This window comes from Pleurodeles waltl, chromosome 9, assembly GCF_031143425.1.
Source record: "Pleurodeles waltl isolate 20211129_DDA chromosome 9, aPleWal1.hap1.20221129, whole genome shotgun sequence".
NCBI lineage: Eukaryota > Metazoa > Chordata > Amphibia > Caudata > Salamandridae > Pleurodeles > Pleurodeles waltl.
Genome location: NC_090448.1, coordinates 341,603,845 through 341,621,711, shown reverse-complemented (window position 1 = coordinate 341,621,711; position 17,867 = coordinate 341,603,845). Strand labels below are relative to the sequence as shown.

General features: G+C 45.1%; 1 protein-coding gene across 2 annotated transcripts in view; it reads right to left on the bottom strand.

Annotated features, from left to right (window-relative positions):
- NFKBIB (NFKB inhibitor beta) overlaps positions 1-4,470 on the bottom strand; it is a 63,439-nt gene extending 58,969 nt beyond the window's left edge. The window contains exon 1 of one of the 2 annotated variants that reach the window (XM_069206902.1): positions 3,973-4,470. In XM_069206902.1, the coding sequence (XP_069063003.1) occupies positions 3,973-4,358 (386 nt within the window). In that variant the 5' untranslated portion in view covers positions 4,359-4,470. Of the gene's footprint in view, positions 1-3,948 lie in introns of both variants that reach the window. The other variant, XM_069206901.1, reaches the window with a different exon arrangement.
- Between the last annotated feature and the right edge of the window lie 13,397 nt (positions 4,471-17,867).

Below are 17,867 nucleotides of genomic sequence, written 5' to 3'. Positions count from 1 at the left end.
CAAATAAAGATGGCAGCAAAGAACATATTTAATTGGATCCCCCGCGCCCTCAAACAGAAGTCAGAGTGTGGAACGGCAGGGGGCACTGCAGAACAGCAGGAGGTGCATTAGCAGAGTTGTATGTGAACCCCAATATAGGAATATTGGGGCGCTTCAGATCAGGATTGGGGGTATAGACAAAATGGGTCTCTGCCCAGTGCTGAAATAATAGAAAGGCAGCAGGTGAGGAATGGGAAACCGAGTGCAGTGCAATTCCTGGTTTGGAATAACAGGGCGATGCAGGATAGGGTTGAGGTGCATTGGCACAGTTGTACGTGGGCTGCAGTACTGGAACAGTAACGGGCACACAAGGTCAGAAGAGAGGTATGTTAATGTAGCTATGTGTGAAACCTAGTATTGTTGTACCAGTATTGCTGCGTGTTAGCCTAGAGGTGCACCGGTGAAGCTGCGAGTGGGACCCAGCATGGGAGTAGCATTGCCTCTGAAGCACAGAAGCGAGGAGTCCCGAGAAGAAATGTGCACTGAACGAACTGATAGATTCTGGCAGAGCTGTGGTTGTTCCCATCACAGTGGCGTTTGATGTTAGACTTGAGGTGCACTGGTCAAGCTGTGTTTTGCTCTTCTGGGTCCAGTATTGGCTTGACAGTGGGACTGAATATCACAATTGAGCTGCTGTAATGGAACTGTATGTAAGCGGGTCCCAGTATAGGAAAGGAAGTGAACTTGCCGGGATAGAACTGAAGTGCACTGATGAAGCTGCACCAGATGTCCCAGTACTGGAGCAGCAGAGTGTACTGACTGAAAGAACTGAGGCGCTCTGGCTGACCGTGCATGTGGGGTTCCTGGCAATGGCAGGGCTGAGGGCTTGGAGTGTGTGAACTGAGATGCACTGACGGAGCTACAAGTCGGAACCCAGTATGAAGCAGAAGTGAGCACTGTCTGTAAGGATTATGATGTCCTGGTAGAGCCGGGTTCATAGGCTAAAAGCAATTATAAGGGATCCTCTGCCTTTGCTCTCAGCACCCCACAGGCAGGCACACTTGGTAAAGAAAATACAAGCCAAGGAAGGATGGGAGCCAGGCAGCTGAGAGAGGGTGCAGAGAACCCACAAAGACCAAATATGACCAAGATAACAGCCTGATTTATAGCCTTATTTACAGTTAAGCTCAGAACAAGAATGCTGGCAAATGAAAAGGGAAGCTTCCCTAGACAAGAGTACCAAAGTAAGTAAAACAAAGGTCCCCTACAGACCAGAAAAATAGGAGAAAGCGTAATCATACAATACTTGGTCCCAGCTCTCACACAGAAGAAGGGACAAAGGGGCATGACTGACCACTAACTAGCAAGCAAGGATTTTAAATGACACTAAAACTAACAAATGAAATAGCTTGAAGCCCACAGAAGTATGCAAGAGGTCATATGGTTATGCTCAAATTCAAATAAAAAGTCAGTAAAGGGGAAAAAAAACACAGGCAAAGTATTTTGGTTTTGGTTTTTTAAACGTGGATGAGGGGAGCAACATGATGCGTAAGAGAAGCGTGGGGGATGGAGGCAACACTGAGGGCAGGAAGGCAAACAAAACTGGTGAGAGGGAGAGCAACATGTAGTAGGGGAGGCACACAGGAGAGAAAGCAATACTCGCTGACCAGCATATGAGGGTTGTTAGCATATCAAAATTCAGAGTGGGACGGGAAGAATCACAGGTGACAGGGCAGCGTGGACAGGGATAGAGAAAAACTAAGAAGAAAAAAAAAAAAAAAAAAAACACACAATCACACACACACCTCACAAACATGAACTCTTGTGGAGTGCTTAAACAAAAGAAAAAAAACTGCACCTGCAAAAGCGAGTAGTGTATCCCCTGAAGAATAGGCAGAAACGAAGAAGGAAAGCCCGCACATGCAAACGAACAAGCAAGCAAACGAGTGTTAATGAAGCCTCCCAAATGCGAGCAAAGGGACGGATATAAGCACACAGTAAGTCACGCAAAAAAAGCGCAGACGATGGCTAACAGGCGAGACTTAAAAACAGCAAACGTCCTCTGTTTTTTTTTCCCCCCACTTAAGAATAAGCACCTAGGCGGTAACGTGCTTCCTTGGTATGAAAATGAACAATGAGATTCAGGAATTTCCAGGGTGCTCTTGGTTTCCTCCTTTAGTGCGTGGGAAAATCCCACTTCAGCTAAAGATTAAAAAAAAAAGCCCGTGCAGGATGGTATCAATGCATCAGGACTTGTTAAAAAAAATATATATATAAGCTTTGAATGCGAGAAACAAAAACTTTTGATCACCGCTACTTTGCAGTGGTGTGACCACTTTGTTGTAATAAACAGGCTCATGGGTTGCCGTACTGCTATCACTGTGCCGTACCCAATCACATGAATAGGTTTCTGCAGAGGAGTGACAGGAATGCACATGACGTCTCTCATACTCACTACAAAACCAAACCATAGTAACTGTACAAGATCTACTTATTCACATTCATTGATATGCGAGTTTTAGAGTGCCTAGCACGACATATGCAGAACATCGATGTACCGCAAGGGGGGGGGGTCAACAGACAAGGAAAATACGCAAGAACCATCCTTGTGTCTATCATTCAACTGGCCGCATGCCGGTATAAAAATAATGTAGATATACAGAATTGAAAACATTAGCATTGCTTGCTGATCACAGGGCAGAGGGCTCAGACAGGGAGATGGGCAGGGGAGTGGCAGCCTCTATTTGTGTTCGATTCACCTGCGAACATAGGGACTTTGATGTCTGCAATACTTCTTCACTCGAAGTGTATAAGAATAATAAAAAATAAAAAAAGAATCGAGCCAACTGCTGAGCGGTCACTATTTTTAGGATTACCGAGAATAAAGAGCTCATGAGCACAAGCCAAATACTACATCCTATCAATAAGCAACTCTCACCTCCCTGGATGTGAGCTAGAATCACAAACAGCAATGACATCTTCGCCTTGTCGGGGCGAATTACAGTCCAAGTGATTGAGGCGGTGCCAATTCACAACGCCTGAGTCTAAGCGCGCTGCAACCTAAATCACAGGTTTACTAGTCCTCGCAGTGACCCGAGATTCAATCGTCACATCTGCTTTGAGAACAGCCAAATTTCTCGAAACCCTGCATCACCAGGCGGAATACGATTGGAATTATCGATTAATATCTAAAACAGTGAAGGATTTGGTTCAGACGGTAACCCTCTTAAATCAACACTACAATTAAAGTGGCTGTGCATCACCCGAGAAGAAATCCGTAATCTCGCTATAAAGAAGTGACAGAAGGGCGATTAATCTGCAAGGCGTGGGCTGCTTGCTAAGGTAAGTGAACGACATCACATTGAGCACAAGTATTAGTAGTTTGTCCGTTCTCTCTCAAAACCGCACATTGCTCGTCTCATGCACCAATGAGCTACTAAAATCACTAGTGAAATGCGAGAAGTGGGATGCAGTTAACACTACTCGCTTTTCAAGACTGTATGGCTGGGACAAAGGTTGGGCAATAGACACAGACAGTAAACCGAACTTTTACTCAGGACGCAGCAGTGTGCTGTACATTCACAAAAGCAGAGCCGATAGTGGACAAATCAACTTACTCGAAGCAGGTGAATATCCTATTTAGTTTCGCTGTGTTGCTTGAGCTTTAAGCCGCGGAGTGTACGTAGTAAATTAACTATCATCGTGTCGTTTTGGGCTACCTCAGGCAGTGTTATTGTAACAAACTGCGAAAGGGTGAAGGTACAGACCATGGCACGGATGCAGGCCATTAGGAACCGCGTTAAGTCACAGAAAATAACTAACACCTTAGTCCTACTCACACCACTGTTGCTCGGAGACTGGCAGCAGCCAGCAGCAGGTGGTGCCAAGACGCTTACGCTGCGAACTAAGTGAAAGAGGACAGGCAAACGTTACACACAACACCATAACAAACAGACACCAAATACATACGTGTCTCCCTCGTCTGATAGATACCCACAGACTCCCGCGGCCCAGTGTTCAGGGTCTGTGTGTTGCTCCAAGCGTATATCCTGCACTAGACCCCCCAGCTCCACGACAGCCACATCCTCATCCCGTAACGAATCGCCCAAAGCAGAGTCAAAGCGTTCGAACTCCTGTTCCGCTGAGACTTTGGGGGTCTGTTCGTCACCCCAAGGCTTTGGGTCCCTTATCCACAGAGGCTCCTCAGCCCTTGCCAAAGAATCAGAAGACTTTGGACTCCGGATTTCTCTCTCCCAGTTATCTGTGATCGGGAGACACCCAAGGGAGTACTGGCTCCCGGGAAGACTCAATAGCTGCCCCTCCAACAAGGAGCCAAGGCCGCTATCGCAACAATCCTCGTCAAGCCGTTTCCCCGACATGACTGCGCCGAACAGCCCCGTCCTTTCGCCACTGGATTCCCCCAAAACAGGGTATTTTTATGTAACCTGGGAATTCCCCATTCAGCCGACCAATAGCTATTTGAGTTCATCCAAGCTCAAACCAATGACAAAGGAGCTCACTGCGAGGCGGAAAGACAACAAAGATGGCGGCTGAAGCCATTTTAGATGAATATTTAGCACAACCGATTCATAAATTCATAGAAAGAGAGAAGAGACACACGTCAGAGCTAATTCCATAGCTGTAAACATGGCGACCGTTTTGGAATGGCGATTTGAACGTTGATTAAATACGCCTGGGAGCATATGTATACTTCAGATGTCCACCACGGCAGATTACCACGTCACTTTAAAATTAAACGAGTCTAGGAAGAACACACATATATATATATATATATATATATATATATATATATATATATATATATATATATATATATATATATATACTCTCTTAAAACTAAACTACATAAGTCATGTATTATATAAGCGACAAGCTTCAGTCTACTTTACATAAAAAATTGTGTTAAGATCGACCGGTGTTTTTTTTTCTCTTTCTCTCTCTCTCTCCAATGCCAACACATGCACCTTCATAGGCCCAAACAACCAGCATCATTAACAACTTTAGCCATTCTAAGTTCCACCATGAACCTTTATTGAGTTTTCCAAAGGTCTTACCTACACACACCACTTTAAAAACTTTGGAAAATTTGGATTGCCCTTTTTTGCCATGATAAGTCAGTTTGATCTGGACAAAATCATTAATTTGTATGTTAGATCTGACCAAATCTCTACCCAAAACATCATTCCCCTTCTTAACTCTGATTCGTCCATACATTTTCTTAATATCTAAAACTGGTAACTCTTTAACCAAGATGGGGGCATGGCCAGCAACATGTCCGACAGGACGCGCTTCTAGTGTGCTCCAGTACTTGACCACCAAATCCTACAGCATCCTACACGCAACTACACCAAGATGCAGTAAAAACAAAGAAATAATACCCTGTACTATCCTCCTCTGTTCTGCCGAGGTGGACCCGAGTGGCAGAACGGCGGGTATCCACCAGTGAGGCCCCTTGCAATTGGGCAGAGAGGAGGGCTGCGTGCGCTGCAGCGAGCGACCGGGGCATGGTGTCCACTGAGCCAGGAGATTTAATTGAGCCTCTCATGGTGGCGGCAATGTGGAGGGCCTTGTGGTGAGGGCCTTTGGGGCTTATGGGGCTTGGAGGGCGGTCCTGTCAACCTGCGCTATCTGAGAAGCGAGGCCGCTGGCTTTGGCACAAGCCAGGGTCAGAGGAGAGTCCCTGCTCGGCCACGGACCGCAGCGCACCTGGGCGATTGGCAGGGCTGGGTGAGAGCTCCGGCAGCAGGCTGGACGTAGCAACAGAGTACCAGGTGGCCGACAAGCGGTGGAAAATAGGTGAAGGTCTGCCCTGGGGAGCACTGCCTTGGGGGAGGGGAGGCGTGCGCCTTTGCAGTCTGGTGGGCATTGACTTAAACAACAGTCTGATTCCTGACGATAAAAGGCCTCTTCCTCCTCCTACACTGTAAAACTGAGGTTGACCCGCTCTGTGCAGACTAGAGGTTCCAGGGAGGGGGACCTATGCTGGGCCCAACATTGGTACAGAGTGTTTTAAGCAGACAGCAATCGACAATGCATGCAGAACTGAAAAAACAGCACTACAATATGGTGGGGCACTACTGATCGCTTTGACTGCTGGCTCTTGGCCAAGATGGGTAAAGATCGAGCGCAGAGACAGCCCCACAGTAACACTATTACTCAGTATGCAACCCGCATCAGACAACACAGAGGATCATCAGGCAGGCCCTGGACTCCCTGGACAGAGTACTAGAAGAAGAAGAGGATCCTTTGAGAGCTGCTGTGCTTGAGGCGTACATGGATCTCATGCTGCGCTGAAAAGCCAAATAGCTAATGTCTCCAAAGAAGTAAATCTCCTCAGAGAGAACCTGCGCAAAGTGTCCGACAAAGTTTCAGAGGCAGAAACAAACATCACCTCCCTGAAAACTCAGTTGCAACGATGTCATCAGCAAATGACCACTATGCTGTCGGTCGCAACAATATTGGAAGCTAAGGCTGAAGATGCAGAAGGCCGATCAGGATGAAATAATATCGCCTACTAAGTTTCCCAGAAGAAGTGGAGGGGCTACCCCCTGAGTAATTCCTTGAAAAATATGTGCGATCTGACTTGAAACACTGGAACTTTCTGAACACTTCCTGATAGAGATATCACTGACTACTTGAGTCCAGGGGCCCCTCCTAAATTACAGGGACAGAGACGCTATCCTTAAGGCAACCACGGAAAACTCCACCCGCAATACAAAATGCAAAACATTGCTATTTGCCCAGACTATACACACAAGGTTCAAGAGAAACACAAGACCTTCATAGAGGTAAAATAAAACACACATTCCAACTTTGAACATTCGCTATATGCTCTTATGCCCGTCAAATTGAAAATGATCTATGCCGGAAGTTCTTTGAGCGACCAGACGAAGTCGCCCTAGGTTGGCGCTGGAGCTGCAGGAAGCACATAGAGGACAACGGAGAACCCGCAGGCAAAGGCTGGCGCAACAGGAGGAATCCATTTAAGGGGGTTGTGGCCGAGTGGTGATCTGTGAAGATGGCACGATGGCTACTGCAGGTAATGAAGAGAATGAGTCCCCGGAGACAGAGGGGGAGGACTCCTCTGTTGAGACTGGGATCACACTTATACCACCCAATCAAGACGATGCAGTACCGGAAACAGGCCTTGGGACTGAGACTGCGCATGGCGATTGAGTCCCACGGCCGTGGGAATCTCATGTTGCCCTAAACGCAGGCACTCATATCCTTTCCATTGTAATGTCTATATTGTATCATGATGTTTATACTATAGATATTCCTGAAACTGATCTTTTTGGCAATAGCAAGACCTGGGTCATTCCGGGACTCGGTTATTTGAGTGGGAGGAGATAGAGGGTATTATGTGGACATGATTTGATGGGTGGAGCCCGGCACTATACTTGAGATAGAAATGCATAATTATGGATCACAACTATGATGAGTTATGTTATGCTTCTTTACCTGAACCATTATGCATTATTTGCTGTCACAGTACTCCATCTGCCTCATGGATAGGAGAGAAACCTCAGATGAGTTACAGCTGGAATAATTAAATACATTTAGTTGCATGCAGTGCTATTGAAGGCGGAAAGAGAGACAGGAGTTATAACTGACGGTTATTTACTGTTAAGGGGAACCTACTGGTATCAGTGGGTAAGGGTGGGAAGTCAGTGCTTGTCTGGCACATGTAGACATGTGGATGGGAAAACACAATGGGTTACTGTATTATTGTCCGGGGAGAGAGGGCGGGGGGGAACAGTTTTGTTGAACTGTTGTAAGGGTTCTTGTTCTGAGATCATGACTACATTGTTAAGGGTACAGCCCTACTAAAGACCTACATAAGCTACACTACACCATGCCTGCTTGAATAAGTGGAAACTTCTTACCTGGAATGTTCGGGGTTTGGGATCCTACAAGAAACACTATAGAGTGCTCTCCACGCTTAAACAATAGGGGATAAGTATTTCATGCCTCCAGGACACACATACTATTGATCAGGAAGCAGATAAACTTGCCCAAAAAATGGAGGGGTCAAGTCTATTATGCCAATTACTCCTCATATTCACGCAGCGTTTTGGTGTGGTTTGCCCGGGGGTCCCATTCACAGTGACATATATGGAGGCAGACATTGAGGGCCACTTTCTGTTCCTGCAGGGTACACTAGACAGTATTAAGGTAGCCTTTATCAACACTTACAGGTCGAATGTGGATGATGGTAACTTTTATGGAGTAATCAGGGGATTGCTCCTCCCCATAATAGAAGCTAAAATATTCTGGGTGGGAGAATTTAACAGTGTTATGGATGGGGAATTTGATCGCCATTCCCCTTGACCAACTCCTAAACCCAAGATGACAGCACAATTGCAGGAAGTATGGCCCAGGTTGGACTGAAAGATGTGTGGAGGGAGGTACACCCTGGATGGAGGGAATACACATGCCACTCAGCGACCTGTGGCACACAGTAGGCTGGACAGGATCTTGATGTCAGACCACGCAGCCCTGAGGGCTGGGGAAGTGGCGCATCTCTCCTGTTACTTGTACAATGACGCCCCAGTGGTGTGTTTCCTGGACTGGGAGGTTAGCGTCTAACTGGCCAAAACATGGAGATTCCCTTTTCACATAGTACAAGACGCACATGGGAGGGACACATTGGCATAGGCACTCCAACACTGTTTTACTGAAAACTGGCTAGGAACACAAAGCAGAGCCACGCAGTGGGAAGCAATGAAAGCAGTACTTAGGGGTCAATGTATAGGCTTAATGTGTGCAGTGCGCAAAACCCTGCAGGCAGACCTCTTTAGGTGGAGGGAAAACAGGCGGCCTACCAGAGGCTAATGCCCGACAATAAAGCAGGGAAGAAACAACAAGTCTGCGCTTCTTCTTTATAGAGAGGGGAATAGCTCTGGACGGTTTCTAGCATGGATAAAATGTCACAAAACACACCCCTCACCTAAAATTCAACTTAGGACACTGGTGGTGTCTGAGGCACGCACGCAGGCCAAAATAGTAGACACACTCAAGACTCACTTGAAACTGGTTTACTCCAAAGTTGGTGGGCGTGACCCAAATGGAGCGAAATACTTTTTGGGAACTCTTAGTCTACGCAAATCAGTGACCTAGAAGTGTGGGAACTAGATGCAGCCAATACGATTGAAGGGCTTAGAACGCCCCGTAGGGCACTGCCAGGAGGGAAAATGCTGGTGTAGGAAGCTGGCTCTGTATATACTATCTCAAAGTCCAGGGATTCCCAAAGAGGCTTGACAGAGGCAATAACAGATAATACTAATGCTCTATTTGTGGTAGTGTGGTTGAGCAGTTAGGCTTTTTCGCTGATGCAAGAAAAAGCAATAATAAAAAAAATTATACAATGGGCTAGCATTGGATATTTACCAGTTCAATAATATGGAAAGACAATTAATTCAAAGACTATACATATATAAGCCCTGATGAAGTCCTTTTGATTAGGACGAAACGCGTTGGCTGACTGATCGCTGATGCAAGAAAAAGCAATAATTAAAAAATGAAGATGGTTACAAGACAACGTTGTGTTACTGGACTTTATTGACTTTGCGCAGTGGTGCACTATCTTTATATCTTTTGTATTTAACCACACTTACATATTTAATTTTGTCAAGACAAACGAAACACAAAATTATATTCTACATCATCATTTGACTTTGCCAAAAAGAACATGCTAATTCACAAACATGGGTCGTGTCTGCTTTGCCCTCATCTTAAAAGGACGGCAGTGCCTGGATCAATTCCACCCCGTGCACAGCCAGAACTTAAACTTAAACCGGGCCGCTGCTCCTCTAATCCAAGTGTGTGCACTGGTCTCTCTGGAGCAGGGGGCAGGTAGTATTCCCGTGACAGCCATCAGGTGGGGAGGCAAAGGAATCTCCTGCAGGGTGGATCACCAACTGTTATGGGGTGGGCAAAAGGCTCCCAACTCCAATAACCATGCAGACGTGTCTTGCCAATCCAAAGACAGTATTTACTAACTGTTGCCACAGTGAGAAAAACAATATGGGCTACACCTCAGCCCGCTCATGCTACCTCTGCGGTTTTCCTCAAATGCCTGTTCGCAGGCAGGCCTTTTTATACAGTACAATGCAATACAATTCTTTATTACACATAGTAAGTAATAGGTAATTTGAAAGGCACAGATTCAAGACGGAAAACCCCTTAAGTACATGTGACCCCATAGCCCTGAATTCCTGAACCAAACCATTACACATTCTTTATTAGACTTTTGACAGTGCTTTCTGACAGGGCATTCTCTGGTCTAACAATGCATGAGTGCTTCATAGTAGATGTAAGCTCCTTAGAGTGTGTGCTGGCAGCATTGTGTGCCTGAGCCCCCCCATGTTCTCAGAATTGAGTTTCTTCAAGGCACCCATTGTTAAATCAATCACCTGTGTGCTCTGGGCTAATTCAATTATGAACCTATTGTATACTCAGGCTACAATCTGTTTGAAGACACAGATTGCGTGCTGGGGGACTTGTGTGCTGATGTCGTAAATGCTTTTGGGTCAGTTAGTCAGGAGCTGGCCTTTAACTTACAACCCTTTCAAATTCCTATTCCACTACATCCTTAACCCCTTTGCTGCCAGGCATTTTCCCCTTCAGGTGCCGATCCTTTTTTGGACATTTGGGGTAGTTCACACTTAGGCCCTCATAACCTTTGGTCCGCATAAGCTACCCACACCAAATTTGTGTCCTTTTTTTCCAACATCCTAGGGATTCTAGAGGTACCCGGAGTTTCTGGGTTCCCCTTAAGGAGACTAAGAAATTAGCCAAAATACAGCTAAAATGTAGTTTTTCTTTCCACAAAAATGGGAAAAAAGTGCTGCAGAAGAAAGAATGTGTTTTTTTCCCAGAAAATGGCATCAACAAAGGGTTTACGGTGCTAAAATCACCGACTTCCCAGCTTCCAGGAACAGGCAGACTTGAATCAGAAAACCACATTTGTCAACTCAATTTTGGCATTTTACTGGGACATACCCCATTTTTAATATAATTTGTGCTTTCAGCCTCCTTCCAGTTAGTGTCAGAAATGGGTGTGAAACCAATGCTGGATCCCGGACAGCTAAACATTTCTGAAAAGTAAACAAAATTCTCAATTCAGCAAGGGGTTATTTGTGTAGACCCTTCAAGGTATTCCTACAGAAAGTAACAGCTGAAATTAAAAAAATATTGAAATTGAGGAGAAAAAAAGAGCCATTTCTGTCAACGTTTTCTTCTATAATTGTTTCCAGCTATGGCAGATTTTTTTAAAAGCAATATACTGTTATGTCTGCTGGACTTTTCTGGTTGTGGTGATATATAGGGCTTGTAGATTCATCAAGAACCCTAGGTACCCAGAGCCAATAAATGAGCTGGACCTTGCAAAGGGTTTTCATTGTATACAGGGTATAAAGCAATTCATTTGGTGAAATATAAAGAGTGAAAATAGGTATCAAGGAAACCTTTGTATTTCCCAAATGGGCACAAGATAAGGTGTTGAAAAGCAGTGGTTATCTGCACATCTCTGAATTCCGGGGTCCCCATATTAGAATGTGAATTACAGGGCATTTCTCAAACACGCTACTTTTTTTACACACTGTCTTACATTTGGAAGGAAAAGACGAGGGGCAATAAAACGTGTTATTTCTATTCTGCGTTCCCCCAAGTCTCCTGATAAAAATGGTAACTCACTTGTGTGGGTAGGCCTAGTGCCCGGGCCAGGAAACGCAACATGGACACATCACATTTTTACATTGAAAACTGATGTGTTTTTTGGAAAGTGCCTGTGGATTTTGGCCTCTAGCTTAGCAGGCACCTAGAGAAACCTAGCAAACCTGTGCATTTGTTAAAAATAGACACCTAGGGGGATCCAGGATGGGGTGACTTTTGGGGTTCTCACCAGGTTCTGTTACCCAGAATCCTTTCGGTGATAGAAAGTTCTGGAACCTGAGAGGAGCCACAAATTTCCTTCCAACCAGTATTCCCCCAAGTCTCCCGATAAAAATGGTACCTCTCTGTTACCCAGAATCCTTTGCAAACATCAAAAGGTGGTAAAAAACTTTTCCCCTCACATTTCAGTGCTGCAAAGTTCTGGAATCTGAGAGGAGCTTCAAACTTCCTTCCACCCAGCATTCCTCCAAGTATCCCTATAAAAATGGTACCTCACTTGTGTTGGTAGGCCTAGTGCTCCCGACAGGAAACTCCCCAAAACACAACATGGACACATCATATTTTTACACTGAAAACTGATGTGATTTTTGCAAAATGCCTAGCTGTGGATTTTGGTCTCTAGCTCATCCGGCACCTAGGATAACCTACCAAACTTGTGCATTTTAAAAAACTAAACACCTAAAGGAACCCAGGATGGGTTAACTTGTGGCGCTCTCACCGGGTTCTGTTACTCAGAATCCTTTGCAAACCTCAAAATGTGGCTAAAAAAATATTTTTTCCTCACATTTCAGTGACAGAAAGCCCTGGAATCTGAGAGGAGCCACACATTTCCTTCCACTCAGCATTTCCCCAAGTCTCCCGATAAAAATGGTACCTCACTTGTGTGGGTAGGCCTAGTGCCCGCAAAAAAGGAAATGTCACAAAACACAACATCGACACATCAAAATTATTTACTACAAAACTACCTGTTTTTGCAAGGGTGGACCTGCTTTTTTGGTCCTGGGCTCAGCAGCCATCTAGGGAAACCTACCAAACCCAAACATTTCTGAAAACTAGACACCTGAATGAGTCCACGGAGGTGTGACTTGCGTGGATCCCCCAATGTTTTCTTACCCAGAATGCTCAGCAAACCACAAATTTTGTGCAAAAATCAAATTTTTCTCATATTTCTGTGTGGGATCACCGCACCGGCACAAATTTACTACCACCCAATATCCCCCTCAGTCTCCCAATAAAAATGATACCTCACTTGTGTAGGTGGACCAAGTGCCTGTGACAGGGAAGGGCCAAAAACATGTCAAAATTGAGAGGGAACCAAAGCGGGTCCAAAAGGGCAGTTTGAAAAAAAAAACATTTTTAGGTTGACAAGTGGGGCAGATTTTTTATCAGTATAGATGCAACTATTCTGGGTAGTAGGAATTTTGTGAATTCCTGCAGATTCCGGAAGGTTCCACCACAAAACTGTAGGGAAATACACAATTTCAAGCAAAGGTGGAGGTTCGCAGGGCATTGTGGGTAAGAAAATGGTGTAGGGTCATGTGAAGCACACCACCCTGGACTCACCCAGATGTTTAGTTTTCAGATGTGTGTTTAGGTCTGGTAGATTATTCTAGGTGGCAGCGTCCTAAAGTCCAAAAAGTGCAGCTGCTCACCGTTTTAAGTGGGACGATATTGAGAGTTACCCAAGCTCTCTTGGCCCAAATCTAAAATCAAAACCCAAAATAATCAGATGCCCTCTTGCTTGCTGTTGGGATGATAAGATCCTTTAGTTTGCAGGGGGGGACTGAAAGACTGTTACCCCCTTCAGTTGGGTTGGGGAGGTATAACCATGCCCATACCGGTTGGCAGCTCCCTCCCCGCTATTTTCTTTTTTCAATTCCCTGGCATCTAGTAGGCTTTCTGACCCACCCCCCTCCCGGGGTTTAGATCAGGGTAATTGCTCCATCTGCCCACCAGTGGGCAGAACAACTTCATTCCCAATGGCCAAACCCCCACCCTGTTTTTTAAAAAAACAATTCTTCCCTGGTGTCTAGTGGGCTTTCTGCCCCACCTTGAGGGCAGAAGGGCATAATAAAAATAGGCTGATCTGCCCCCATGGGGGGCAGAAATGGCCAACAGTAATGGCCCCCATGGGGAGCAACCCTTGCCCTAGGGCACACCCCCCAAACATAACACACACACAGATACAACAATCCCTGGTGCCTAAGTGGTTTCTGCCCTCCTTGGGGGCAAATGGGCCTAATATAATATGCTCACCCTGGGGAGCGTCCCTTGCCTAAGGGGCCACTCCCCTCCAATAAAAAAAAATAAAAAAAAGTAAATAATCCCTGGTGACTAGAGGTTTCTGTCCAACTTGGGGGCAGATGGGCCTAATTAATATAGGCCAGTCAGTGGCCTAAAACATAATTGCCCCCCTGGAGAGCAACCCTTGCCATTAATATTTTCTACATCATGTTTATTTTTTACATTCCCTACAACACTGGAGTGGGGCAGGTTGTTTTGGACTGGAGTGGGCAGATTGTTTTGTATTGCAGTGGGGCAGATTGGAGTGGGACAAATTGTTTTGGAGTGCAGTAGATTGCAGTGGGGCAGACTGTTTTGGATTGGAGTGGGGCAGATTGGAGTGGGGTAGAGGGGAGTGGGGCATATTGCTTTGGATTGGAGTGGGGCATATTGTTTTGGATTGGAATTGGGCAGATTGTTTTGAATCAGAGTGGGGCAGATTGTTTTGGATTAGAGTGGGGCAAACTGGAGTGGGGCAGATTAGACTGAAGTGGGTTGGGGGATTGGAGTGGGGTGGTTTGGACTGGATTTGGGTGAGTGGTTTGTATTGAAGGGTGGATTGGATTGGTGTGGGGTAAATAGTGGTGGATTGGATTGGGGTGTACTGCACAATTATGTGTTAAACCATCATTTAATGAGTTACACATAAACACAGAAAAAAACACATCCACCTATCAGTAACACAACACAATACAATACAAGCATCACAACACAGCCACCTACACAATGCACTTATATAAAAATCCTAGAAATTTCTGTGGTTTCAAATTGATCCAATAATTATGTGACAAGGAACAGTTCTCCACTCTGTCTCTTAGGTCAAAAGCTATGTTTTGAAAACATGGAAGTAATGGTATAAAATACTCACACCGGCCCAAATAACACCAATACAATAAAACATAACCACAAGACAACACCAAACCACAACATAACTGTCGAACTTAACAACACAATACAATATAAAGCACAGCTCCACAACTTAGCACAGTGCAAAACAATTGTATAAAACCACACTACAATAAAACAAACACTTTAAAAACAAAAAACAACTTCAACACATAAACACAGCACAAAACAGTGGACATTAGACACTGCCACAGCAACACAGCATGACAACACAAATATCTTAGCTGAACAACACCACAGCCCCAATGACAAAGCAGCATTAATTTAGGTAGAGCTTCAAATTCTAGGATTGCAACAACCAGCCATTAAAACGTGTAACATAAAACATGTATTTGTTTAATTTGCAGCAGTAATGAATCAAAGAGTTCTCAGCAGAGATAAGAAACAGTGTTCAAGCCTGCTCGCTGTCACAGGACTGCAAATCTATGAGAATATCAGAAATCAAAATAGAAGATGCACACCCATCTACTTTTAATCTATGTCTAGATGACAATGGATTCATTGATATCTGAGTTCTCAGGAAAGGGGTAAGGCTAGAGCGAGATACAGCAGTGACTCAAATAAACAAGCATTTACAATGCACTAGGGTCTCGCATTTGTCGGAGTTACAGCTGTTGTAAACTCCCAACCAGATTTTTCCTGCATCAAAAGAAAAAAACAGCACGATCGTGCTGTACAGTTCACACAAAGTGCAATTATGAACATAACGGCAAAAGTGCAATTAACAAAGTGCTCGACTTCTGCCCAGCGAGATCGCGCTCCAAAAACAGAGAAAAAGTAGTCCATAACTACAGCGAGCCTCGCATGTTTTCTGTACTTGGTGGCTGCCCTCGAGGAGGGCTAACCACAGAAAAGGCATGACGTATGCGTGCCTTCGACTAATCAAAAGAAGCGGATTGTAACAGGCAAGCCAACTTGCCAATGAAAGACACTGACGTGACGTCGACGGGGCTCCGAGCCCTTTTCTGATACCTAAAGCGTCTCGCTAGCGATACACATCCACGAGCGCATGTGACGCAGGCTCGACCCTAAAAACTGCAGAAGTTTGCTAAGAGTAGATGACATGATGTTCCTGGCCAGACCCCAATAAAAAACAAGGGATAGGAGGGAAACTGTTGTAGTTCTACGGCAGGGTCTTCACACAAGAGTTTGGAGCCTCTCAATTAGGAGGTAAGTTGTGTATTTCATGTTAGGCCCTTATGTTACAACAAAACCCTTGGCAGCTCCTACTGGGGGACAATCCTTCTTCTAAATACAATGACCTGCCAGCCTTCACCCAGCACACATACCCCCAACATTCCATATATCATCACATCCCCACCTTCAAAATTCTACATGTGCAGTCAGCCACTTCATCACAGGCACGTCCCATGACAGGTATGCCTAGTCTTGGGTGTCTTGTTCACTGTGCCACTGGAACCACGCTATGTTCAACCAATCAGCCCTAAGAGTGAAACCTGTCCTGGGATGCTTATGTTCAGGTTCAGTAGGACCTGGCCTGGCGGATCAGGCTGGGCTGTTCCTATTGGAGCACAGTCAAGTGTGATTTGCATATGACTGAGTCCAAACTGGCACAGTAGATCAAAAATGTTGTATCCGGAACCTGACCCAAGTGACTGTCAGTGGCTGAAATTAATTCAAGCATTTCATCAATCACCTTGTTTATGAGGCAGCAAGCAGGATCTAGGGTTGGTCCAGTTGGAACTAGTCAGCTAGACTCTTCAGGTAAAATGGTTTCAAACAGCTTGCTGTGAACCTGTAACTTAACAGGGGGTCAGCCACCTGATTCTTGGCTGTACTTCTTTGTTTTGGGTACATGTGGGAGCAGGTCCAGCCTTTCAGATCTCTCCTAAGGTCTTATTAGCAAGTGCAGCACTTCTCTTGTCTTCCACAGATCCAGTAGTATTATGAATAAGGTGCCCAGGGTGTCTTATTTATGCTTGGCATTGACTCTAGTTGGGGGCGACTCTTTGCCCTCCGTAACCAATAGGGAACAGTTACCAGGGGTGACCCTCCCCACTTTTACAGCAGCTCCTGTGTGCCCTGCTGCAAACAATCTGATGGTGCTCCTCTCTACGTAACTCCACCATGGCAGAACATTGCTTCCCCTGTGCAAAGCACTTGTGCCTATCCTAGAGGTGTGGCCTAGGAATTGAGTAACCCCTCTGTGGTCCCCCAAAACCGTTTCTCGAGGCAGCTCCTCTCCCACTGGAATAGGTGCCTGGCTGACTAGATGATCGAAGAAGGGGGCAGGCTAATGAGTTGGCTACATCTTCCAGTGACAAGCTAGTCATTTTTCAAGTTAATCAGGTGGTCATCCTGTCAGATGAAAAAAACTTCTCCACACATTGATGGCATTTGTGGCAGCACTAGGAACAAGTTCACACCTCTTCAAAGGGGCTATTAGTCTCCTAGGTGACAGTTGGAAGCTCATGCAAATGGGCTTCTGGAGACATTAGGCAGGTAATAGGCTTTTTTAATCTGTTTTGAAATATGTGTTACAAATCTGACTTTACCAATGATTTGGGCTTGTAGTAAATATTTTTTTAAAAAGTGCAGGAATTACCCCTGTAGTTGTTTCTGAAGCAGCGACAGCAACATTAAACATTATATCCCAGTGCTTTCCTATGGAGCAGCTAACCCTGCTACATTGAAAAAAGCATTTACGGCCTTCTTACTGAAAAGACATGTGTAACTTTACATTTTTACATATTATACTTTTAAATACTGTGCAGCCTGCTTTATGGGCATTTAAGGCTCACTTAGGGGTGACTTACTAAAATTTAAACTGGTAGGTTAGGCCACCTTCACTCCTGCAAAAGATGTTTGGATGTGCAAACATTTCTTTTCATTGGGTGTGCTAGTATGTTTGAGTTTTACAGGCATTATCTTGGTGTCTCCTGGAAGCTGAATGTGAAAGAGGGACTACAGTCAAACACATACAAGACAACCAAACATGTCATGCCACTGACAAGAAAAAAAAAGTATACTCATTAGATATA